At 29.0% G+C, this 26,641-nt stretch overlaps 1 protein-coding gene across 2 annotated transcripts in view; it reads right to left on the bottom strand.

Annotated features, from left to right (window-relative positions):
• LOC121120739 (uncharacterized) overlaps positions 1-24,878 on the bottom strand; it is a 71,703-nt gene extending 46,825 nt beyond the window's left edge. For both annotated transcript variants that reach the window (XR_005865186.2, XM_040715594.2), the window contains exons 1-6: positions 24,670-24,878; positions 18,186-18,269; positions 14,598-14,721; positions 14,457-14,542; positions 14,210-14,305; positions 14,082-14,144 (exon numbers count right to left, since the gene is read on the bottom strand). Coding sequence is in view for 1 of the 2 variants with exons in the window: in XM_040715594.2 (XP_040571528.1) it covers positions 14,082-14,144; positions 14,210-14,305; positions 14,457-14,542; positions 14,598-14,721; positions 18,186-18,269; positions 24,670-24,744 (528 nt within the window). In the remaining variant the exon portion in view is untranslated. The remainder of the gene's footprint in view (positions 1-14,081; positions 14,145-14,209; positions 14,306-14,456; positions 14,543-14,597; positions 14,722-18,185; positions 18,270-24,669) is intronic.
• Positions 24,879-26,641: the final 1,763 nt, after the last annotated feature.

Here is a 26,641-nt window from a genome sequence, read left to right on the forward strand (position 1 = left end):
GGCATTTAGTTGTGCGTAAAAATCAAATTGAATTATTTATCTCAATTTGTTACATAGTTATAATCGATTATGAATTTTTTAATGGCCTCTTACATTGTTTATGTATAGTCTTCGTATCAAGTTTGATCAAAATATATGAGTAACTTTGGGCGTAATCATGGATTACTAATAAACTAACCGAGACAAAAACATAAAATTCGTTGGTGGAGGCAATTATAAATAATCAAATGAAACATATATTATGAAATTCCGGAATTATTAAATTTGTAGAAAGGAGAACAACTGTAGTATTCGAGAGTGGTCTGAAAATCTTACAACTTAATAAGGATGCAAGATATTTTTTCTGTTTTTTTTTTATATTTTATTTCTCAACATGGTCACCTTGTAACTCTACACACTTCTCCCAGGATACTCACATCTCTGTAACCTGTATAAATAGTACTCGGCGTTTTTTTCTGTAAAATAATAAGTCACTAATTATTTACTATGAAATCTGTTCATATCTATGCAAAAATTATTATGTTATTATTTTTTGACACATTCAAAAATCTAAAACTGTTATTGCCTATGTATATATTTTTTTTAATATTTAATTTATCAATTTATCTCAACTTCTAATTCCCATGTTGTTCAATAAAAATAAATGAACTCGAAATATTTGATGCGTTTTCATTTCCTCCATGGATAATGATGTGTCTTCCTAAAAAAAATCAACTCCTAATCCAAATTTTATCGACTCTCAGGAAAACATTATTCTGTAAGCTAGATAATTTTATATTCCTTAATTTATTACCTATTTATTTCGCTATATCTTAAATGGTATTTACCCCCCTCTATGTTTTTCATTTGCCCATTTTTCTTACTTACAATTAGAAACTTTTTTATTTGCAGTACAAGTTTTTCCCGATGGAACAATTTTACACTACATCTCCCAAACATTTTTCAACGAGCTGTATATGGTTACGCTCTTGTTATTTTGAACTTTCTATCAAGATATATTTATCGTCAGCATGGAATTAAGATGTAATTTCTTTCCCATCAGATTCTACTTCAAGTGTTTATTTTTTTCCACCAATTGAACAAATACTATATTAAACTAGTAAGATGATATTAGGTACCCACTGACAAGCCCCTTTTACACAATAAATTGGCTTGGTATCCGTCCATTTATACTGGCTGTAGAAAAAGTAATGATACCTTCTAAACATACAGTTTTGAAAAAGTGTTGTTGATTATTTCTTAAAGTTCCGTTTATTTTTGAATAGCCTAGATTGTAAGCCTTTAATTGATGTGCATGTTCTTCACAAAAATTATGTATATGTTGCAATGGAGGCAAGAAGAGGTATCATAGGCGATTTAAACTACGCCGAGAGGACCACCTTGGACATCATGAATACCTTAAGCATTAGCAAGACCACAGTCTATCGGGTCAGAAATCGTTTGGCTAATGCGGATAACCTTAAGGACAAACCCTCAGAGTGGAAGACCCGCCAAAGTGAAGTTTGAAGATATAATGGAGGCCTTTAAAGTCAATCCAACGATGAAGATGTCAGAGTACGCCAAGAAGAAGAAGGTGCATCGGTGTACTTTGGGCAAGGCCATCCGAAAGGAAGGAGGAAGGTCGCTTAGAAGAGGCCACTCCTGTGCTAAAGTCGAAAAGAACTCTGTCTTCAGCGATGTCAACGACAACACAACAAAGCAACAAGCAACTGGTTAATTGTTTTTCTTATGAAGAAATCGTTAATATTGACCCTGTCTATAACAAGCAAAATGATCGGGGAGTATGCTTTGGTAAGGCTGACAAAAGATTTTGAGAGTTGAAGCATCAACCGGAGAAAAAATTCCACCAATTTGGTTTCCTGTTGGATACCGGTTACCCGTGGCCGTAGACTTGATGGTGTTGAGAGATAATGTGTTCCCATAAATCACCAAGACAATGAAGAAGTTCAACAAGCCCTCATACGTATTTAGCAGGACTAAATATAAGCTGGTGACAAGCTGTGTCCAATTCTTGAAACCTGCTGTAAACCTCTTGTAATCATTTTTTATGGGATGGTTGAACTTATTAGCTTGTAGAGTACCTCCGACGGTGTGATTGGTCTAAAATTTTATCACTGATATTGGTTTTCCCCAGGTTTAGGAATGAGAGCTATTTTTACCATCTTTAACACCTAAGGGATCTTCCCATTTTTCCTTCAGCCCATATGTTAGTATTTATGTGTAGGTTTTCATATATTTTTTGCTTGTTTTACTTATATAAGAATGCATTCATTTACATTGCACATATGCAATTATAATAAGAAAATGCATCAGTCTTATCAAAAAATAAATATTTTTTTACAAATCCTATTTTCTTTTTTAGGATTTTATTTAATTATAATTTATTAATTTTCTGTATGAGAATAAGCTAACGGCGCTGTCATTATCTAATACCTACATCCCATACTTCCATTGGTAGTTCAATGCATACTTTATTCATTGAGCACACACTTTTGTATATCTTCTTTTTCTTACCAACTTAGGCTATTTTATAGAGCAAAATAGTTATGAAATGTAAGCAATAATTTAATTAAAACAAGGAATGAAAGTATTCTACACTTTTTTATTATCCGGATAGTAATGCATTTATCAAAAAAGTACTTTTAATTCCTTAAGACATTCATTTCACAACTGTTTTAATTCAATTATCCCTTTTATTTCATAACCATACTATAAATATAAAAAAATAGCTGTTAATTTGTCTAATAAAAAAGAAAGGGGGAATAGAAAACTCATTCCATATTTAATAACCAATATGATTTTAAAAAGATGGATTTTCTACTAAGCTAGGAATCATATTTTAATGAAACCCCATCCCTAATGAAAGTTTAGTAGCATTCAATATAATTGCCTTTCTTTTCAATAACAGGCTCGACTCGATCACAGTCTCGTTTTGCAGATTCTGTAATTCCTCCTGGATCCTTTATCTTAGCTCGGATTTTGAGTTGTATGAGGATCTGTTGGTGTTTTACACAACCTTGTTCCACACAAAGAAATCCATGGGGTTGAGGTCTTTTGAGCTTGCAGGCCAAATACTGGGTCCAAAAAGTCAAAAAAATAAATGTGACAACCCGGTCAACGTTTTCTCTGCAGTATGACGTGGGAAAGAGTCATGTAGCCAGATCATTGGCCTCCCAGTTCCAATTAAGGCTTTAGAAGTTTGCAATCTTAATTTCTACCCAAAGTGTGTTGTTTAACAACAGATGCACACCGTATTTATCGAGAATTATTTGGTTAGTTTTAGGATGCACATATAAATGATAGGTAACGGCTTGGACTGGAGACTTGCAACTTGACTTGGACTCCATCCCCCATTTTGAGGATCTGCAACACGATGTAATCAATCAATGAAAGATTCAAAACTTAACTTGGAATCGAAATCTAAGACTTGTTACAATTGAGAACTCGTGACTTCACATGGATGCAAAAATCCTCACAATTTTTCACAGCATTTAAAGTATTCTTGAAAGTATTTTTTTATTTTCTGAGGACTTGAGCTGGACTCGATGAAAATATTCAAGGATTTGGACTTTTAAGCAAGGGTTGGAGGTTTGACTTCAACTTGCCGTGTAAAGCTATTCCCCACTCCAGATATATTTACATGGAATTGATTTTAAATCAACTTTTAAATCTTAGTAATGAGACCCTTGGAGGAGGGACGAAGCTGGAAATTTCGTTTTTACTCATTTTCACATCAGGAAGCGATGACAAACGATTTATCGTGCCCTCAATCTAAGTTGTCCTTGGTCTGATGAATAAATTTGTTTTGCAAGAAGGATTTGATTATTGTTGCCTTATTTGTTGAAATTACGAGAAATAATCGGAAGAGTAATAAATAAGTCAATGAAATTTTTCCAAAGTTTTATTCACGACTTTTTGGGATACGATGTAATAAAATTTTGTGAATAAATACATTGTAGGTACTTGTAAATTATTTAAAGACATAAAAAAATCACCTTCTTACTTGACCGAAATTATTATTTCAATGAAGCCTTATACATGGTTTAAGTACATTTAATTGTACTTGTCTCCATTCTGGATTGATAGTATATGTATAGTGATAATGTTTGAGTGTTAGTGGAGTTTCTACAATTAAAAATAAAGGATGTTAATGGAACGATGCTGTGTATTCCACATTTTGTCTGCCTACCATATCAAAACAAAGTGATTATCTCTGGCTCTCTTCCGTACTATTTTGTTTATTTATAATTTGATTTTATACCAAGGACCAAATATCTTCCTTATATGTATTTTATAATCTTTTAAACAAATGTAACTGTCAGTTTTATGCACATACGAACAAATGTAAAAAAAATAAAGAATAATCTTATTATATTTAAGATAATTTATTTCTATAAAAATATGAACGAAGAATTGCAGTACATTTAATTTAATTCGTATTAAATGGTCCCTTCTCTAATCTGAAAGATACATAACTATATGTATTGCATAAAAATACACGAATATCATTATACATACATTAGGGTAAATCTTTCGGTATAGAAATACATCCCGTTTTCAGGATGTACCCTGTTCTCAATTATTTCATAACATAAGCTCCATTTAATTACATATGGTACAGGAACATGATTTTATAGTAAAAAACACAAAGTTTCTATCATGTGTTGGAGTATAGCGTTAACTTTCGAAAAATGATATTGGAAAAATGGTTTGACTTTTTATTTTGTAAAGTTAAGGGAATATGAAATTAAATCCTGAGATTCTATTGGTGCCATTTATGAAAATTAGTTAATTGCTCCTATTTCTAATAAACAAAAACTATCTTTTTCATTCCATTTTCATAATGATTTATTTAAAGAAAAACAAAAAGAATTGAAAAAATCAACTGGGATTCTAATGCTGAATATTTTTTTCTACCACCTTAGAAATAATATTTTGGAAATATAGCTCAATCCAACTCTGAGTTTTGAGACCTTAAAGATGAAGAAAGTAACAATTGGGTGATTATTTGATTATCGATGTATCATTAACCAAATCAAATATTGTCATATATAATACTTAATTAAGAAGCTATTAGTTAGCTTAGCAAAAACTTATCTTACAAATTTTTTGACTTTCATTATGAAAAAAAAAAAAAAAGTAAACCATTATCTAAATTTTTTAAGGAATAAAGGCTTTGATTTTTCTCAAATTTCAACCATATAAAAAACCCTTTTATTATTTTAAACAAAACTGTAAAGTGGAAAATTCAAGGAATAAATCAGAGCTTCTTTTAAACAGTATTTTTAATACATTTTCATATGAAAGTTTATGTTCGATGAAGCCTTATTTTCTTAGTTAGTATAAAAATGGAGTTATGGTTTTTATAGTTCAAACCATTATTCCTGATTACATAAATATTTCACTCGACAATCTTTATTAAAAAACATTATAAGGGTTTTCCACCTCTATATGATTAAAATTTAAAAAAAGCCGAAGGCTATATACCTAAAAAAAATTAAAATCATGGATTACTTTTTTTAGAAGACAAATATATATATATATATCATTTAAGTTTGTTACGGCAAAGGCCTATTTTTCGAGCTTTCCTAATGCTATGAGTCATTTCATGGGAAGTATTAGGATTTCGTTGGTAGTAAATAATATAAAATGTAAAATTGAAGTATTTCTTTATATATTTAAAGAAATCATAATAAATTTTAAGCGAGCCTTTACATAGATAGGGTTGTAATTCGTAAGCATAATTCGTAATCCCGACTATTTAAAAAAATCTTTGAGAAAGGAGCAGTTTAGCCGTCATGACGTTCTGTTTAATTAGCTGCGAGCAGTTTTGAGATGAATGGAATAAACACTATTGCCAAAGATAAGGAAGGGCATCGCCCAGAATTACTCCATTTTCGATCCTCATGTCTACTCTGTTCTGTCCAAAAATTAATCTTAAGTGTTACTCTCGAACTTAATCCCTTATGAGTTTATATAACTACATAATTTATATGTAAGGGAATTAAAACAAGTTAATAGATGCATACATATAAATTATGTAATTATATAGACTCATAAGTAATTAAATTTTACTTAAATATCAGTTTTGTTATTGTAAAATTCTTAGTTAGTCAGTATTTTTTTTAAATTGTAATACTATTCGTCTAGAATCAAGCAACCCAAATTATATTAATATTATGTTTACAAACTTTCTTAGGATGGTTTTTATAGATAAGTTTTTTGCAGGCAAATAATGATTAATAAATTCAAAAAAACAATTCCAAGAAATTAGGAATCAAGTATTACACTTGTAGTATCAGTTACATTGTAACTCATGAATTAAATTAGTATAGATATGATAATTAATTCATAATATTTATTGTATCTATCCAGAGTTGTACAGAATAAATCTATTACTATAATATTATAATAGTATGTGTTGGTTATTTTCTCCAACGACTAATATTTTCATATAGGAAAAGTGTACATTTTCAGAATTAAGGTATCCGTTGATACTTATAAAGCCTTTGCTTATTTTCTGAGAGTTTTCTGTTTGTTATACTATCATTTGGCTATCGTCTAATCTCTGCTAATGTAGTATTTCATTTAAAAATGTCCTTATGAATTTGCACAAATAGTAAATCAAGCAGTACCCTATATTAACTTAAACGACACTACTAAAGATGCTAACGAGTCGTCTTTTAAATATCAGGATCCATTATAAAAGTCACTAAATGTAAATGATGCTGTAAACTACTATCATGTTTTTGTTTATCTAATGAAGTGTGCAAGTAGATAGAGATCAACCATTTAAAAGGAGATAAATAAAATATAAATAATAAATATTGATTAATTTCACCTTCTTAAATAATCAAATTATCTTTTCTCTTCAAAATTAAAAAATTGTATGGAAATTATGAACGATGATGAAACATGGGCATTATTTTCTTCTTTCAGTCAGAGAAATGAGGTATCTTCAAATATATATATATATATAAGTTCAATTCAAGAGCAAACGGTGTTTTAAATTCATTTTAGCAATTATATGTGATGAGGTTAATTTTTTATATCAAATAAAAATTGAATGTTAGGAGTATATATTAATTATATGTATGTATGTTCACAAGTAATTTTTACCAACATTAGTAGATTCACAATTATTGAGGGATAAGCTCGATTGAAGACAGTATAGTCCAATATCTTTAAATACGACTCCAAGTCAAGTTGCAAGTTTTTGAGCATGTGAGTTAGTGAATTTCGAGCCTTGAGTCTTATTATAATCTAAACTTTGTCGATCTGACCACGAATTCTATTCGATTTACGAGTCTTTTACCCTGAGTCCCAGTCAAAATTGAAATTTCTTTTTTTTTAGTACAAATTGAGTCATCATGCAGTATGAACTCTCAATTTAATAACAGTTAGGTGCAACTCATGTCCCAGGCTTCAATTCTGGTTAGCGAGTTAATATTATAATTAATTGATGACCGAATATTATTTTCTTCACTTAACTTCTATCTATTGAATGTAACTAATAAAAACAGTACGCACATCCAAAAAATTCCGTGAGTCATTCAAGTCCTGAAGTAAAAGATGTCTTTGAGTCCCGCCAACAATTTCTATAATAATTTTTGGATCAACATCCACGTAAAGAAGATCTGAAACCCTTTGCTTTTTTTACTCCTTTTTCGTTTTATTTTGATAAAATAAAACAATGCACAAGAAAAACAAGACATGTATAAGAATATTGCTTGAGATGTTGCCTGAAACCTTCATTAGAACAAAAAAAATAATGAAATGGAAAATTTCCCTTTCGCACTTTGTATATTTTATATCAACCTTTGTTTATTAGAAAAGTTAAATATACTGAGGAATAAATTATTTGTACAAAAAAATAAATTATTTGAGGTATAAACCATCGAAAAAACTTGAAAAAGTACGTTAATTACAAAAGTATTTTACTATTATACCGTTCCAATCCACTCATCCTGAATGTTGTACTACTGTTCTTACCAAACCGTGGATTTAGCGTATCGTCTCAGGCCTAGTAGTGTAGGGTGCAATGCTGCAGGTCTAGAAGGCACTGAACTATCACACATTTAGAGTCTTATTTGTATATTATGCACTATTATTTAGAAGGAATATGTGGTCAACTTAAGGAGTTATATGTAGTTACTACTCAAGTGACCAATGTTTACAATACTAAAAAGAAGAAAAATAAAAGGGAGCAACAACAGAAAAAAATATACCTATATCATTATTTTAATATGATATAGGTACAGTGTTGCACAGCAATAGGTGGACTGTAAATTAATGTTAATTTTCTCATTAATACGGGAAGGTTAATTGGTTATTTTATGAAGTTCTGGTTCAGCCATCTTTTGTGCATCAACAAACTTGAATATTGGGGATGAGGATGCTGGACTTAGCGAAGTGCCTGATTTTGAAGGATGAAGATGATGGAGAAGTCTTCTCAAGGAAAGCAGTAAGTGTAGGGCACAATTCAAAGAAGGATCCGGAGATCCTGCCCGGCTTGGAGAAGAAGATCAATGAAGACCCCACCAAATCGATGAATCGCCTTACTAAAAGCTATGACCACCAGGAGGGCCATGAAGGGTATACACAAAGACCCTACGCCACCTTCTGACAAAGGCAAAAAGATGTAGCCACTTCTTGCTAGATTTGGACCCGCTGGACTTAACTGTGTGGCACACATTGGAGAGGGAAACCACCAAAAAATTCTAGTCCACAATGTGTAATCACTGAAGGCCATCATGGTGGTGGCGTGGGACAACTTGTCTGATAAGTTTGTCATCAACGTCTGCAAAGCATTCCAGCGACGTGTAAAGGCTGGGATGGATGCTGACAGGAGCCATATTGAGTGACGAATATTTTGCTGCACAACCCGGTATTAGTATAAATATAAAGTATATGTATAATTTTGCAGCTAAATCCTTTGAATAAAAACTTGTTAGTATTTGTAAAAACCAGGAAATGCATGACTATTTTTTCTATCAAAAAAGACAGAAGAAAATAGAGAATATGCATGAATTGATATTTACCTAACTGTTGGGATTTGTGAATTATTGCAAAGTATCTAGGTCTACTTTTGTATCTATAACTTATGTGAGTGTCTCTCTCAGAAATCTAATGTACTTCCAAATTTATGTATTTATTGAATTGTAAATTATAAGCATTTTTGGTGTATAAAAAAAGAATCATAAAAATAACACGGTGACATTTGGAAGCAATCAACTAAGCTGTCATGACAATAGATTAACTCACAGCATTTATAAGAGAAAGGAAATAAACACCAATCCCACTCATTATCTAGCAAAGACTAAGACAGGAATTACTACTATTTCGATCCACAATTCTACTTTGAGTCCAACAAAGGCTTATACTTATTTCAAATATCCTACAAATTATCAGTTACTCTCCTCTTTCAAATGCAAATGCGATATATATTTTGGCATGATTTATCCTAAAGAATTGAAAAATAATGAAAACACCTTTAAAAGATAGAGAAACATGACACAGTATGCCAGCAGCTACAAAACTCACAAAACTTTATTAAATTTGCAAGAAGCAGAGTAGTTCTCCTGGATACAGTTTATACTATAATATTGAAGGGCGTCCGCAAATGTGGGCTGGAGGGGATGTAAACAACTAAAGCAATTAAAGAATTTTTGCTTATAAATAAAAATTTGATATTGGAAATTTAACTAATTTGTTCCATTTTTTTTCCAAAACAAATCGAATTTTCTGTAAACAACCATGGATTTATAAATTTTTCTCCAAAAAATTTAATATTTGATATTTTTTTCCAAAAAACAACTGTGGATTTCGTAATATTTTTCAAAAGTGAATATATGAACTTTTTTTTTAATTGTTTTCCAAAAAAAATTATTTTGGGAGTTTTTTTCCTTTTAAATTAAAAAAAAAGCACCCTCCACCTCCTCCCACCCCAAAAAAAGAAAAAATATATAATCTTGCTGATTCTCCGCCCTCTTGTTATACTTTGTAATTCATTCATCCAATTTGCACCATTGCCAAGGGGTGTGTGACCATTCCCCCTCCCTCCCTCATAGAATAATATAGTCGAAATTTTTTTAGACTATTTATGTAAATACTTGTATAAGATAACATAATGTTGCAACAAATATATATATTTATACTTTCTTTAATTTAGAAAAATGAAATAAAATGGCATGGCCTTTTGAAAAAAATAAAATTGACATTTTTTTCCAGAGAGGCTATATTAAAAATACAAATAAATATTATTATATATAAAGAAAAACCGTTAAATGAAAAATAAATATTCGGCAAGTATTCCCAAAATATTATTTCTGGGGAAAATAAAAAGAGCCATATAGGCATGTACAATTCAAACAAACACTCATTACAATGTTATTTAAATTATTAAAGTTTCTTTAATTTTGTAGAATTCTAAATTAAATATTATCTAACATTTAAACTTTTTGAATAAAAGAAATGAATAAAGAAAACTAAATTACGAGTGGTATATTAGCATAAATATTTTTATACTAACAAGGAATTCAGTGAACTAATTTAAATTCTAAAACTTAAAAATAATGCAAAAAGTTATTAAAAAATCAAATACTTTATAAAACTTTTAGTTTTTAAACTACAAGTAGACTTTTTGTCATATATTTTTATTTATTTTAATCCCATTTTATTTATGTCCATAAACATTGAATCAACTGACAAAGTTATTCATATATGCTTTTATGAAAGTGATGAATTTTGTAAGGTTTTAACGAGCTCATAATATTTGGCACTGAAGTGTGAAAAGTAAATAACTTTATCTTTTTTTTTTTATCAACTTTCACAAAGTTATTTTTATTTGAAGTAAAAAGGTTTTTTGATTCTCTTATATTTTTATATTCGCTAATGTCCTAAGTAGGCTCTTCAAAACTGTAATAAACAGTGAAGAACAAATCTTCAATGGTTCTAAATATAATATATATTTTATTTCTTATAGGTTTATATCTACAGACCAACTTCTTGTTTAAACTGTTTAAATTAGAAACAAACCCGATTTGATATTTAAAAAAAAAAAAAAAAAAAAAAAACATGCACAAATAATCTGAAGAAAATATATATTTTCATGTGGCAGGAATTGTATTTGATGTTACAAATATAAATTGGAAAATTCCTTATCTTAGGGCAATTAACCCATGAATTACTCCTACATGATTGAAGATTCGGCACTAATTACATGGTGTATCACATTTTGCTTTCATATGAAATATTCAGAAATGTTTAAGCTATCTGTCGATTGGTTGAACTTGTCTTATGACCATTTGAAGGGGAGAGTTCATTATTTGTATATTTAGAAAGGAGAATTAGCTTGTAAAAAAAATGAGGCTTTGTTAACAACCAATTGGATGCATTTCTGTCATTTATCTAACCTAACGTTATATGTCAACAATTCATAGAAAACAGTTTTGCTCAGTAGATAATTTAATAAATAAAATATGGGTCGAAATCTAGCCCAAGAAAATTATTATTAAATAAAATATAATAGAAACACATTCACAACAAAGTTGAACGGAGATTTGTTTTTGCCTCTGTTTTTTTTGTTTGTTTGTTAGTCCATAGGATTACAGCAAAAGCTACAAATCGACTTTGATCAAACTTGGTACGAAGATTATATAAGGTCATTAAATTTTGAGAGGTCAATGTAACACAAAACATAAAAATGCATAGTCATTGTAATGATAGGTTTGATGTTCTCTAATCAATTGACAATTAATTTTGTCCAACTTATTTTTACAAAATCTAATATAAATTTATAAATAGTTTTTTTATACGAAAGTTATATACTAATAATATATAACAACCTCACTTCCTTCAAGTGTAATTAAATAAATAATTTAACTTAAAGCTAAATTCTAAACCAGGGGTTTCATAACATTTTTTATCTGCTGTTCCCTTGGCTTTTATATAAGCTTCTAGCGACTTTCTCCCAATAAATGCATAATTTTCTCTTCCAAAAGAAAACAACACAAAATATATTTTAGTTTACCATATCTGTTTAAAATTTGCTAGGAAGAAGACGTAGATCCCAAAGCCTGGTAATTCTAAGTTTGTTAATTTGCCTGAAAAAAACAAGGTAGAAACAGTGAAGGTCCGTTCACCGAAATGTGATTTATAAAAAGTAATAAATATATAACTTGTTCCATAATACTGAAAAGAGATCATTTTTGTGGCCAAAAACTTGATAAAGTATCTTGAAATTTAGACAGCTAGCTCAATGTTGTTTTTCTGAAATTAATTCTCCCTCTACCTCTTGTTTCCTCATTCTGACTTCTATGGTTGAATTGATAACCCAGACCGGTAATTTTAGCCATACGATACTTTGATCTCTTTCCGACATGTCTCTTTTCAACTCTTCCAGCTATGCACAATACACTTAAATGGGATCATCTGATATTTTAAATTCTGTATCAAATTCACGGAACCTTGGAAACTGATAAAGTTCATGACGAACACAATTTCTTTTGAATAACTTACTCTGACTCTTAGACAGGAAGGTGAAGATAAGATATTATACTTTGATAGGATTGGCATAATTTCCTTGCAACTGTAAATTAATTTCATTGAATTTTGTAAATTTATCTGACAAAGAAGCAATGTCATATTTGATGATTTTTAGATCATTACATAGCCCCGTATGAAAGTCTTGGAAAATATCTAACAATTCATAGAAACTCATCAGGCTGTTTCACTTTGATACGTATCGAACTTTTCTGTGTTGCAATAAACGTTCAAAATGCCTTTTTCCCTTGCTAAATGGTTGTTATTCTTTATTCTGAAGAAATATACAATGATACAACCTTAGCAATGGGGTTAGAAATGGTTGTAATTTTTTTTTATGAAATTCCCTCAGAAATTTCACTTGAATACTTTTAAAATGAGTAAATTATGTGAGTTTAGTGAGAAGATGGATACTGAATGACTCTAAAGCTCTTATGATCTAAATAGCTAAAGAACTATAAGCTAATTGGTGCAAAAAAACTATTAAGACTGTTTTATAATTACTTTATTCCTTTATACCCTTGCTTGAAGTTTTAGGATGCAGAATTTGGGTTTTAGTTTTTGCATCTTACTTTTCCGGAGTTCTATGGATTTAACACAAATATATGTATTTATACTGAGTAGTCTGTTTTCTCTCGAGATTAATAGTATATTACGTCTGAAATAAAATATAAAGTACAAATATATTTTTTATGTACTAATATGAAATTACCCGTTTTTCGCATTACCACCTTCCCAGAGTCCCTTTTCGCATTAACACCCACAATATCAAACTAACGCTCCCAGGGGCGGTATTGCTCACTTTAGGATACACAGTAAATGAATGATATAGAGGGAAATCGGGGCAATATGACGGATAAATTATTAACTAGACAGATATAAATTTGTTGTAGCTTTCATGAATCGCCAGACTTGAACAGCAGAACATTATATTAGTGAAGCAAATCTATATTTGTATATGTTAAAGTGTCTCTGTTCGTCGACATCTAATAGCTCTAGGCAATGCCGAGTACTTTTGGTTCCAATAGCCACCAAAAGTACACGACATTGAGACATACGATGAATAATTATTAATCATATGTTTCTACATTAACATTTTTACAACTTATGATATAGAGCATAAAGCGATAAGGACACAAACTTGGTCTCAAGGACCGATAAGTGCCACGGTTATAACAATCATATTATTCTCTTCACTCCTTCATAGGATTGAAGAATATAGAAACGAAGAGAATAGTGAATGATGTCGTTATTGAGTACCATGCGTTTTAGCCACAAATATCCTATTTTAAGCTTCAGATTTCTTGTTTCTTTGAATGACATTATCCCGTACGGCTGAAAGGACGTATATAGTAATACAACATTTTATCTTTTGTAGTTAATAATTTCTCTGGAGAATGTTATCTATGGAGCTACGTATTTACATACACTGAATTTCTATGATATCGATCCAGATTAACTTAGACTGATTTTTTTGTTTTTTTTGTCAAAAAATGTAGGATTAATACTATAAAGACAAGAGTTAAAATTTTACTTACGTGTAAGATGAGTAAAAAGAAACTGATGGTGAAAACGAAGGCAGTGTTGGGCTCAAACTTTGTCTAAAAGAAAATTAATGGAAAGTAAGACAAAGTTACCAAGGTAAATGTATAATTAATTATCTTACAGTTTTTAATGATAAAAGAACGACAATTTCAATCATATCTGTTATGACCAGACATATGTTTGAGAATATCCAGGGTATGAGGAGTTGTCGATATCCCTTCAATGGAAACAAAGGTACTTACATATTTCATAATAAAGATTATTAAAAAAAAATGGGTCAAATTGGGGGGGAATGAAGTAGAAAGCCTATTATGTTTTTATTAAATAAATGATGTATGGTGTACTTAAATATGTAATATCCATAGTACCTTTACCAAACCAAGAAATAAAAAGACCGAAAATAAAAGAACGGAGATATCAAGGAAGAATTTTGTGCGTCGCAGGTAAAAAAAGTCTAAAGAAAGGTTTTCAAAATTAGTCAAATTTAATATATCCATTATAATTATTACCTGTTTGTGAAAACCCATGTGGATTAATGATGCTTCCTTGCAGAATAAGAACCCCATTCTCTGAAGATGTTGCATTAATTAAATAGCAGTTGTTATTTCGTTTTATATAAGACGAACCATTACGCTAAGAAAAATAAGAGTAAATGATCAGTTTGCAGGGCATTAATATTCAAACTAGCCAAATATATATTATACATTTTATGATAATGTACAGAGAGCAAAGCTTTTTTTTTTGTAAATTTAATACTTCAGTGTGTAATTTATAAATCATTAAGGGTGAGGATTTTAAATCTGGAACATTTAAAGATAATGTATAATTTAATTTTTTTCCCAAAATTAATTTTATAATTAGCAAATATTTTGGTCTCACATGTAGAGGTCCATAGTGAAATCTAACTCTCAAACCAAACAACTCCAGCTTTAACTCAGCTTCAAACCTGGCCCTGAACCTGGCACAGGCCTTGTAAAGGAATCCTTGTTCATTTTGGCTACAGCCTCGAGAATGGAAACTTGCAATGAGTCAACAGTGTTATGTGCATGTTTATTGGACTCTCTCTCCAACACGTCCCACACGTAAAAGTCCAAGGGGTTAAGATCTGTCAAGGAAGGAGACCATATTTCCTTTGGCCAAAATTTTAGCATGACACATGATCTGTTTACATAAATTAAGGGTCTTTATCATCTTTATCTATGTATATGGCTGCGTCCTTAGGTATGCATCTGGCACGGAGGTATACAATAATTGCCGAACAACTATCGTATTTAGAAGATATATAAGGAATATTTATTTATTCTTATACAACTGATATATTTGTCTGCTGAATCTAATGAACATACTATTATAATTATCGATTTAAGTATTACCAACATACTGATACTAAATTTGTTCCATATTTTAAATTCCCACCCATTTCTTTCCACCCATTAAAGCAATCACATTTTCAACACGAGAACGAAAACAAGGTTTTATAAATCAAGTTTCAGTATTCCACGATGCTTGTCTTCCACTCATCCACAATTAATGATAGGGCTTAACAGTCCTGGTCTCCTAAAAACTTCGCACAATGTAATTCAGAGTATTGAAATTAAGTTAGGGTTATTCCAGAAGAACTTGAGGTATGGGGTTTCCTGGAAAAAATCTTTAGAGACCATATTTACTTTCTTTCGTGGTAATTGATATACGACATCGACAAGACAGTCAACCTAAAAACGATGTATTATTCAACGTTTTTCTTATGTTTGACAAATATGAGTTTATCTTTTTGATGTCGGACACATGCACTAAGTTTCTGGAGGCTTTGTTTTAGAGATCTCATTAACCTTTTGGGATGATCTTACAATCTATTTGTGATTGCGGAGATTATTTACTTGTTCCACAGTAAATATCTTCTTGTCTGATAAAATTTCAACTTCCAACTCTAGTATTTTTTCATGTTGTGTTCTCAATTTTCGTCAAATTTCAAAAAATCTAAATTCAAGGTTAGAAATAAAGCAAACTTGTCAGCTGCTTGTATTTTGTTTTTCACCCAGTCTTCAAACAATGAAAAATAAAAAAATTGCGCGGAGAAATTTCGTCCTGCACTCTGTATAAAATGAGATATATTCCATTGTTAATGTTGTTTCTATACTAATTCGTATAAATGCATAAAGGACATTCAACGAAGAGGCAGTACAAAATAAAATGCTAATGCCAATCTATCTGATTTACAATTATTTGTTTCAATAAATCTTGACAAAAATAATATTTAACATCATCAAAAGACTGTATGATTTTCTGAATAATAACTAAATATATATATATATATCGTTATGTTTACTCATATAATAGATGTGAACCGTCAACTTACAAAAAGGTACAGTGACTTTCTGCAGTATTGAGAAACAATTATCTTAAGATAGAATTTAGAGAAGCAATATCAGATTTATAAATATTTACATATTATGTGTAAAGGATCAAATATATCGGGAAAAATTAATGTCAACTTATCACATATTTGCTCTAAAACATTGACTCACCAGATATTTATTTTATCAAATTGCAATTAATTTCAAAGAGGAACTGTAATATTTCACAATAGTTATGAACTCAGTTTGAGGATAATTTCTTTCGTTAGATATTTTTCTAATAATTAATTATATATTTATTTACAGTAGTCCAACACAAATTTCCTATTTTTTAACATGTTTAACGTACTTTTTATAATATTGACCATTTATGCATTGATTCAGATGATGTTATAAGTAAACGCGCATACTTGTACAAAATACTATTCTCCAAATACCATTTTGCTGAGTGGGTACATCGCCAAATTACGATTTTGCCGAACGGACACTTCGTTAAACAACTATTTTCCTGAATGATCCCTTTTTTCAAAAGACAATTTGCCGAAACTGGTAGTGTACATTTGGCAAAACGGATCAGCAAAATAGCTTTTGGCAAAAAAGGTAAAATCTAATTATTTTCTTTAAAAAAATATATATTTTTGAAAACTATACAATATTTAGTATCTAAAACAAATTACAAAAACTAATGAACCTTTAAACTGCTGGATTTCGAGCAAATCTAAGATACAAAGTGTCCCCAAACTAATGCCATTTAGTTCAAAAGTCATCTTGAAGTAAACAAAAAAAAAAATATGCTCGAATTTAATTATTCAAATCATTCACTAATGTTTAACGAATAATTCCAACAGATGAAAATGAATAAGATAACCCTTTAAGACATAGATATAAATCAAAAACAGGAGTGACATCAAATATGCAAATATTTAAATTTTGATTCTTAAATTTCGTGCATTTTACTGAATCTTCTTATAAAATTTATGAGAGGTTTAATTAGTGTCCCCATCAATATCTTAAAAGTAAACAACTCTGAATTGTCTATAGTTCTCTCATAGTCAGTTGTTTATCAACTTACCCAGGGCTATTGACTTGCCCCACCTTCCCCACCAGCTTCATATAAAGTCATATTATTATACTTTTTATTATATGAAGAACAATGATCAGTCTTTTTGACGCATATATTTTCGCCTCTTGTAAGCATAACCGCATGACATATTCGCAAGCTATTTGAACTTTTATATTATAAGTTCGAACTTTATCCTTGATTTCTAAATGTTGCATCTTTGCTATAGATCACATACAAAATGAAAAAAGAAAAATAGTAGGAAAAAGTAAGAAGAAATAGTATTTATAAAATTACAAAGCACCAAATCATAAGTTTAATTCAACAGGACTCATTGACGAGTCGCACCCTATTCTTAGTCATGAGTTGATGCTTTAAAAAAATGCATGAAACTTCATTGATTGAAAGAAAAGAATGTTTGAAGAGTAAAAGCTAAACGTAAAGTTCCAACCTGTAATATAAAAACATACAAAAGCTGCAAAATAGATCGTGTGAAAAATTACCAAATAAACATGTATTTCTTGTAAAATTAATTAGAATTTGTCAGTATATCTGTTGAAAAAAATATATTTTTTATATGAATTGAATATTTAAGTAAATAAATAAGTTTGAATAGAACAAGGAAAAATGGAAAAAAGGATAAACATGTTTTAATGATTATAGCATATTATATAATGCCTTACCAATTGATTTGCGACGGCCATAGTAACTAAGCTATGATGACAGCTGGACAAAACAAATTCAACAATTTGAAACATTGCATAAATCTGTAAGAAAATTAAAAATAATTTTTTTTTTTAAATTATGGCATTTTCTTATAGAATATATAATAGTAATGAGGTTTTTTTAATGGTTTGGGATGTAAAAAATTTAAAAAAATGTATATTTATTAATAACACAATGGCCCAGAATTTTTTTATAGTGGTTAAATCCACATTTTTTATTTTGTTAGTTTAAGCATAAAAATATGAAAATGACAATTAAAACCTACGGAGTTGTTATAAATTAGTAAAACATACGGATAAATAAACTTTAATTTATTAAGGAGTGATTTTTTTAATTACACATATAAATAAATAATTGTTTTTCAAAGAATGTTGTTGTTTTGCAAACAATTTGGTTGTTATACACGAAATTTCCACTCAATCAAAAATTATTATCGAAAAGATGGACCTTATTTTTTTACCCTCTTATTTTTGTAAGCGTGCACCTTTGTCAAAAAAACAACTTTTGGCATCCATTTTTCCCCTGATTACAATCCCCTGGAGTTTTCAATGTAGAGAATGGTAGAAAAGAAGACAAATTCTGTCTGAAAGACCACTAAGTACAAAATAATAGCTGCTGCTTAGAATTAATGAAGAGATATCCTGAAGGACAGGACAGCTGTAACAGAACTGTGAAGAGGTTTTGGGTCTTGGTTTGTATCAATGCGAACATAAATAAAAATGTATTTACCAGGCTTTGGGTCTTGGTTCGGAAAAAAGGTGTCCCTTTCAAATTTGTTTTCCCTCTTGAAAGTAATTTTTTTGTTTTTTAAACTATAACATTGAATGACATAAAATGAAGAATATAAACCTATGGTTGATTTATTATTTTATATTCATTATAATTCCTAATAAAGCGTATAATCATGAAAAGTTGAATGATGTTAATTAGAAGTTAATATTTTTTTCATATTTTCTTCGATTGCTTTATATTATAGCTAAAACTAAATCATAAATCTTGTATTTCAATTTATAAAGTTTTACTTTTAAAAATGTTGAATTTTGATTGATTTTTTTAATTAAACTTTTGATTTTGTTATTGAATATTCAATAAATAACCAATGGAAATTGAATATACTTCAATAATGATTGATGACTCCCTATTCTCCAAAAATTTAAATATCGACAGCTCATATGATGTTTCTTAAGAATTAGGGATACCATATTCATTTTATATTTTAGCAGATGTGATTATTTTACAAAAAATAAATATTACTTTTTAGCATTTATTTCCCCAAGAAATGGACATATTTTTGATAAATAGATCAATCTGTTAAAAGGTTAAACATTTATCAAACCCAACAAGTTTGATTTGCATCTTTTACATATTTAGTCATCTAATCGACATAATTACGAGTGTATTTCATTTTAGAATTTTTTTCGTAATAATTTGTATACATATAAATTAGAGTTTGTGTGTACTTTATAAGTGTCCCACAGTTGGACATAGGAGGTTGAAATATTACATGGGTGGGTTTTTTGAGCTAGATCAGGCTCTAGACGGGAGGGGCAATTTTTAAGGAGGGATTATGCTATATCCAAAGCACAAAAACCGTTTTTTCGAGCTCAAGGAGACTAAATAGGTGGTTGAGTTATAAATCAAATCATTGATTGGTGGGTCAAAAAAAAAAACGTTTTCTAAATTTATTCAAAATCAAAAAAGTTATGTGTAAAAAAATTAATCTATGAAAATTGCAATTTCTTTCTTTCAGGTACGAAAAAAAGAACTTCACACTAAATATTGGATTTGTAAATGTCTCCATAACTTCTTTTTTTGCAAGTACGAAAAATACTGGTAGTAAAATATTTCTCTTGAAAATGCCAATAAATAATATTAACAATTTTTGCAAAATAAGTGATTTTTTTTTCCAATTTTCTCCCGAATTTCTTCTTGGTAATTTTTTGGTAACCTAGACATTCTTTTATACATATATGATGGTATGTTATTTATAAAAGTATTTGGAGGGGGGCTGCTGTGATGAGACTTAGTTAACAGGATTGATATATTGTAATTTGTATATGTAGTATAAAATATACACAATTTCCCGCTTCAAGAAACATTCATATTATAATCGTTAGTATAATAGAATCAAAAAATTCAATTGTTTTGATCCCTCCTTGGCCGTGCAACAGCGGGTAACCCTTTGCTAATTATATATATATATGATACTGTTTGTGTGTGTGTATTTTATGAGTGACCACACTGTTGTGTCTAGGAGGCGGAAACTTTACATGGATTCCTCTTTTGAACCTGTTTAGGCTAATAGGATGTATCCATCATTTTTGGTTATATTAGGAAGGATTATAGCTACAACAGGAAAAATGTTTTTGTTTTTTTTTCATTTTAGGTGAAGGAGGTTTAGTTTGATAAGAGGTTGAATTTAAAATAATAAGTGAATATCGTCTCAAAAATATACGAATGAAAACGTTTTTTAAATTTATTCTAAATTTTAAAAGTTATAGCCAAAAGAAGAAATCGGTTAAAATTGAACTTTCGTTTATCATTTCATGGACGTGTTTTGATTTGAAAATCTGTAAAATTGTAAAAAAAAATAAAAATGAAATTTTGATTTTGTTCCTTTAAAATTATCAATTTGAATCAAGTAACATAAATTGTATATTTTAAGTATATTAGATAAAACTTATATTTTCAACAATATTTTGATTTAAACTTTTCTTCAACTTATCTCATGGTATGAGAATTTTAGTTCCAATATTTGAGATGGCCTCACTTGTCCATCAACTGGAGTTAAACTATTGGTTAGTTATTTACTGATTGTTCACAACTTTGTGTGTGGCATGGTATATTGGTAAGTCGAAGTGGTGAAGAAACAAAACTAATCAAATGAATTTGAGGAATGACTCCCGTGATAAAAATCTCAGTGGCTTTGTTTCTATCCTGTATATAAATAATTAAAGTAGAACCATAATTGAATTTAGATGTACACTATGGGCGTACACGGATATCTCCAAAATCAGTTCCATCAATTATTTCTCTTATTTTTGAAATCCCGAATTTTATATTTTTTAGCTTAGAGATTGATAGTAAAGATACTAGAACTATTTTTAAAAGTGCATCTGTTTTTCATGATCCGAATGAATTGTATTTGATAGACCAGTTCAAATATTTCAATCTACTTTAATTTTGAACAACATATGCAAGTAAAAATTCTTAGTAAACTCGACAATAATGCACAACTTTTTGCTTTATATCCAGTCAACCCCTGCTTTGAGATGTAGAGTGGTACGAAACTACTTGCCGTTGTGGGCCATGTTTTCATTTTAAAAAGATCATCATCTGCAATTCCTGAGATGACTATTTGCGTAATGTGATAAGCATATGATCATTACGCAAATCATCAAAGACAGATTCAAACATTTAAAGCAGGTGGGAAATGGTACTTATTTTTCCTAATTTATAAACAAATTCTAAGTTGTAAACATTACTAATACCACAAACAATTTCTCCTATTTATAACAAATAATTATATAATAATGTTGATAAATATTATTCATATAATTTAGCACACCTGAAAACAAATTAACTCTTTTTTTTGGGTCCATTGAGCTCAGTTATTATGTGACTTAGTCGTTATTTATTTGGTATAAAAGAAAATGAGATTTGTGTAGTTAAAATGAAGAGAAACATGAAAATGAATGCACTAAATATGCAGTACCAAAAGATAATATTTATTTTTGGCAGCATGTTTGGACAAGAATATTTATATCATGAGGCAAGTTAGAGAAAAATTGTCGAAATACTGTTAAAAAATAAATATTTTATCCATAATAGTTAAAATCAAAATCCTGTTACTTAATTTAAATCGAAAATTTTGAAGAAACAACATCAAAATTTATTTTTTTCTTGATATTTTACAGATTTTCAAATCAAAACCTGTCCTTAAGGGACCATCATTTTTGACGCTTGATGGTTATTTTCTTATTTAGAGGAATAAAATGAAAAATAAAAAATATATTGCGGTATCAGATTCCCACCTTTTGTATTATGGTACAGACTAATGTGTTTAAATATATATTTATCTCTATATATTCCCTTACACGTGTGCACGCAGGATAGATGTGATAAGCCGCATTTGCATTAGTTTATAATTCAATTAGAACAGTTCAGATGTCCATATGAATAATTAGTACAAATATGTATTTCCATTACATTAAATATGGTTAATAATAAAAATTACTTAATTATTATTCACTTTGATATAAAAAACCTCTCAATGTATTTATAATAAAACTGTCTTTTACATCATAGTGACAAACATGACCAAATGGGATTCGACATATATAGATTGAGATGTAAAAATTGTTCATATCTTCATGTGTATTAATAAAAAGAATTATATGCTGATAGCAATGGGACACAAGATATTTGGAGACACGTTTAGATAGTAAATTCCGCATTGTTTTTATCACGTAGGCTTACGAATCTAGAACAGTGATTCTCAACATACGGTTCGTGCCTTTACATCAACCAATATTACCTACACACTTCTACATAATGAGACCTTCCATTTTCCATGATGATCCTCGAAAGTAAGAAAAAGTTAAGAACCTCCTCATCCTAATCCAATAATATAGCATTCACTTTGCTAAGTTATTTCCTTATTATAAAAGTTACTTTAATTTAATTTCAACATTATGACGGCGCTATATCCAATTTTGAGTAATAAAGAAAAACTATTACGTGGTGAAAAACTTATACATCGTATATTCCTTTGCATTTAGGTGATTTAATAATGTGAATCAAAATTAATTATATAAATAATTATTATAAAAAAAGTTTGTTAACTTCCTCCAAAAAAATCATAAACACTTCCCTGATTTCAATTTTAATTAACTCTCAAAATACAAGATGATTCTACTTAATATAATATCTGGATGCAGGGGGGGGGAATTAGAGTCGAACAATGGACTGATGGGTGAGGCTAGTGGAGAATCACATCTCCTTAAGTAAAAGACTACGAGTTTTCTTATATCAAACATAAACCATTATAGTAAAATAACAGGCTGAATGTAATTAGACCTGGTTAACGCGTTAGTGAAGGAAGTACAAACGAAACTAAAATAAAACGAATTTAATTATATGATAAATGAGTGAACGATTATAATACTTAAATAATTTGAATTTTGTATCCTTTTTTAAACTATTCCATTCATTTAGTACTCATAATATATCTTTTAAAGCTCTAAAAATATTCGTTATACGCATTAGTCCTCGCATTGAAAGAATAGAAGAATCAAATTGATTAGAAAGAAAAAGAAACTTTTAAGCAAAGGAATTAATTAAATTTACTAAACTTTGAATAAAAATTAGTAAATATATGAATACATCGTAAACAAGGCATTACTAAGATAAATAAAGAAGTTCATATAATCTCATTTAATGTTTTAGGAGCATACAAAAGAAGTATTGGCTATAAATGGTAGATTGAAATGAATAACAAGCATTTTTATAAATATCGGGTTGTGTAATGTCACTGTTTACAAACTATATATATTAAGAAAACCTATAAAGACTACAATATCTTTCTTATATCTTTTGTTTTTCATAATTTTGATTTACCTTCTATGTAAACTCGTAATTTATCATATACTTCCTGTATTCAATTTTATTTGAATGCTACTTCCTGAGTTATTACATTTTTTGAAAATTAATTTTTGAGGTTTGAAAGAATGATTTTATGCGTTTATATCATTAAAAAAGAAATGGAAGGTGTATGGGAGATATCTTATTCTTTATAATACATGTGTTTTACATGGAATGAAAAGTCTCGTCCTTACAAAGAAAATACGTTTTTTTTCATTTAAATTGTTTTGTTTTTTATAATTGTTATAGTTATTTCTTTTAAAAGTCCCCATAGTACATTTCAAACCATTGCTTATCTTAAAAAATATTTTGTATCACCAAGAAATAGTGTAAAATAAAAACATGGAACTGTTTTGAAAATAATAAAAGCAGCGTCACACTTTGTATAATAATTCACAAACTCAACAAAATATTGTCATGAAATTTAGACTGGTGTCTTTTGAAAATTGCTGCTTTAAAAATGGCGCCATCTATGTGTGAAGTCCGGTACTTATCATTCCATGTGTAACTTCCGACAGTCTACAAAATTAATACGATTTTTTCCAACTAATATTTTAGATGATTAATTCACAGTTATGAATAAAATATACTGATAAAAAAGTATTCCGTTTTGTTCACTGATACTCATAGTATTATACGTAACAAATATTATTAAGTGTAAATAAAGTTACGTATTAAATGATGGGATTGAAAGACACCCCAGAATTTTTTTTTTGTGTTATGATGTGGAGAAATGTAATGAAAAAAAAAAGGAGAGAAAGAGCTCAAATAAAATATAATATAATATGATGATCTTACCATTGAGTATGCACAACCCGCATATGATAATTGGCGTACTGAATTACAGCAATAACAAGTTTGCATTTTGCTCATTCTAAAATAGAAATCATGAACTTTTCACTCTAATTGTATTTTTTTGTTGAGCTGTCCAAGATTTCTTTTTGGGGGGAGAAGGAGTGAGTTTTAAAAAGAGTTCATCATTCTTTATTACACGTTAAATACAAACTAAACTATTTTCTTCATATTTTTTTTTTTTTTTTCATAATTCTTTTTCTCCACTTTTTCTAGTCAGAGAGGGAGAGAAAAGGAGAAATACTCTTTACTTTGTTTTTTCCCCCTCCTTTTTCAGGAGGGAGAAAAATCTATAAAGATTTTTCTCCGTTTTATGCAAGGATTTGAACATTTTTAATGTTTAAACAACAACATTTTACTTTTTTCCCAAAGTATTTTTTGTTTGAATGGGGTGGTATTAATTGCTTGTATCTCCATTTTTGATTCATTGCTCTTTACTTTCAAAAATAACTAAATTTATACTCAAAAGAGTCTCAATAACTCATATATTGATAATCTTTTTCAGGATAGTATTTTACCCCATGAGTAATAGGGTGATTGCATTTCCTTAACCACTTTTGATCTTGTTAGTTATTTGAGTGGTCTTGAGCTCCGATATTCGGAGATTAAATCTGAAACTTCATAAAAATTGGAATATTTTTGGTGTCGATAAGTGTTGTTATCAAAAAGAAATCCTTTATTCTTTGTTTTCTCTTCGTTATATATGCAGGAGTAAGATTACTTGGTGTTCTTGCAACTCCCAACCAAACAATCTATCTACTCCGAAAGAGGCGCATTTTAACGAATTGTGTAATTGTAACTGTACAGAAAAATTTGTGTAATTGTTTTTAATACAACAACAGGACACTACACGCGATTTCCATATTCATTTAACAGTTGTTAAAGCATAAGTTATTGTTGATATCATATTGGAGAAAGATATCTTATACTTTTTGTGATGCATTCAAAAATATTATAGAATCTTGAAATTTCTTTATTTGGAATATTTCATAAAAGTTTTGAAATATTAAACCACAAAAAATAGATTGTCTTTCACTACTTAGAATAAGAAAAAAATGGAAAACCCAAAAGCATTCAAACAAGCTTTGGAATTTGACAATCCAAGAAAGGAGAATAAAGAATTACATTTTCTCACATTCATTTATCTTGATAAAGTATCTCTGAAACTAAAAAAAAAAAAAATCAAACACCTGGAGCTCAGTCAATAGCAAAAATGTTATGCTGAATTAAAATGATAAACTATTAGGTCAAATAAATTGATTGCCTCAAAGAACAAAACTTTCACATGTACATTAAATAAAACAAAATATTTTTCTAAATAGTTGGGCATTATTTTGAATAATAAATATCAGTTTTGATTTTTTAAAGACATATTTATCTAAATTAAAATCAAACTGTAGCTATATTAATATTTTATCAATCTTAGAATACCTATTTGTTAGGGATGGTACCACAGAGAGTGGAGTAAAGCATTGTAATACTATATAGACACATTAAAAAAAAATAATAGTTAAAAAACATTCAAAACCTAAAAGTTGTCGATAATTGTCGTGGTCCATTTCTAAACAAGCAAAAAAAATAAAAAACTAATCAGATGGTATTTAACTTTATGCAATTAAAAATTAAATTGAAAAAAAATATAAACTATTCAGATTTGTTGCCCCCCCCCCAACTATCCAAATTCTCAAAAAGTTTAATTTTTGAAATAAAAAATTTAATTTTTCCAATATATATTTCCAAAAATATATTTTTCTATGTAAGGCTATAAATTTATGAAATTTTTTTTCTACAAAATGTTAATATTTGATTTTTTTGTAATAAGCTAGAAAAAATTCCATATTTGAACTTTAATTTATGTATGTTTTTTTCTTCAAAAAATTTAATTTCTGAAAGTTTTTTGAATAGCTACGGATTATCA

This window comes from Lepeophtheirus salmonis, chromosome 6 (assembly GCF_016086655.4).
Source record: "Lepeophtheirus salmonis chromosome 6, UVic_Lsal_1.4, whole genome shotgun sequence".
NCBI classification, from domain to species: domain Eukaryota; kingdom Metazoa; phylum Arthropoda; class Copepoda; order Siphonostomatoida; family Caligidae; genus Lepeophtheirus; species Lepeophtheirus salmonis.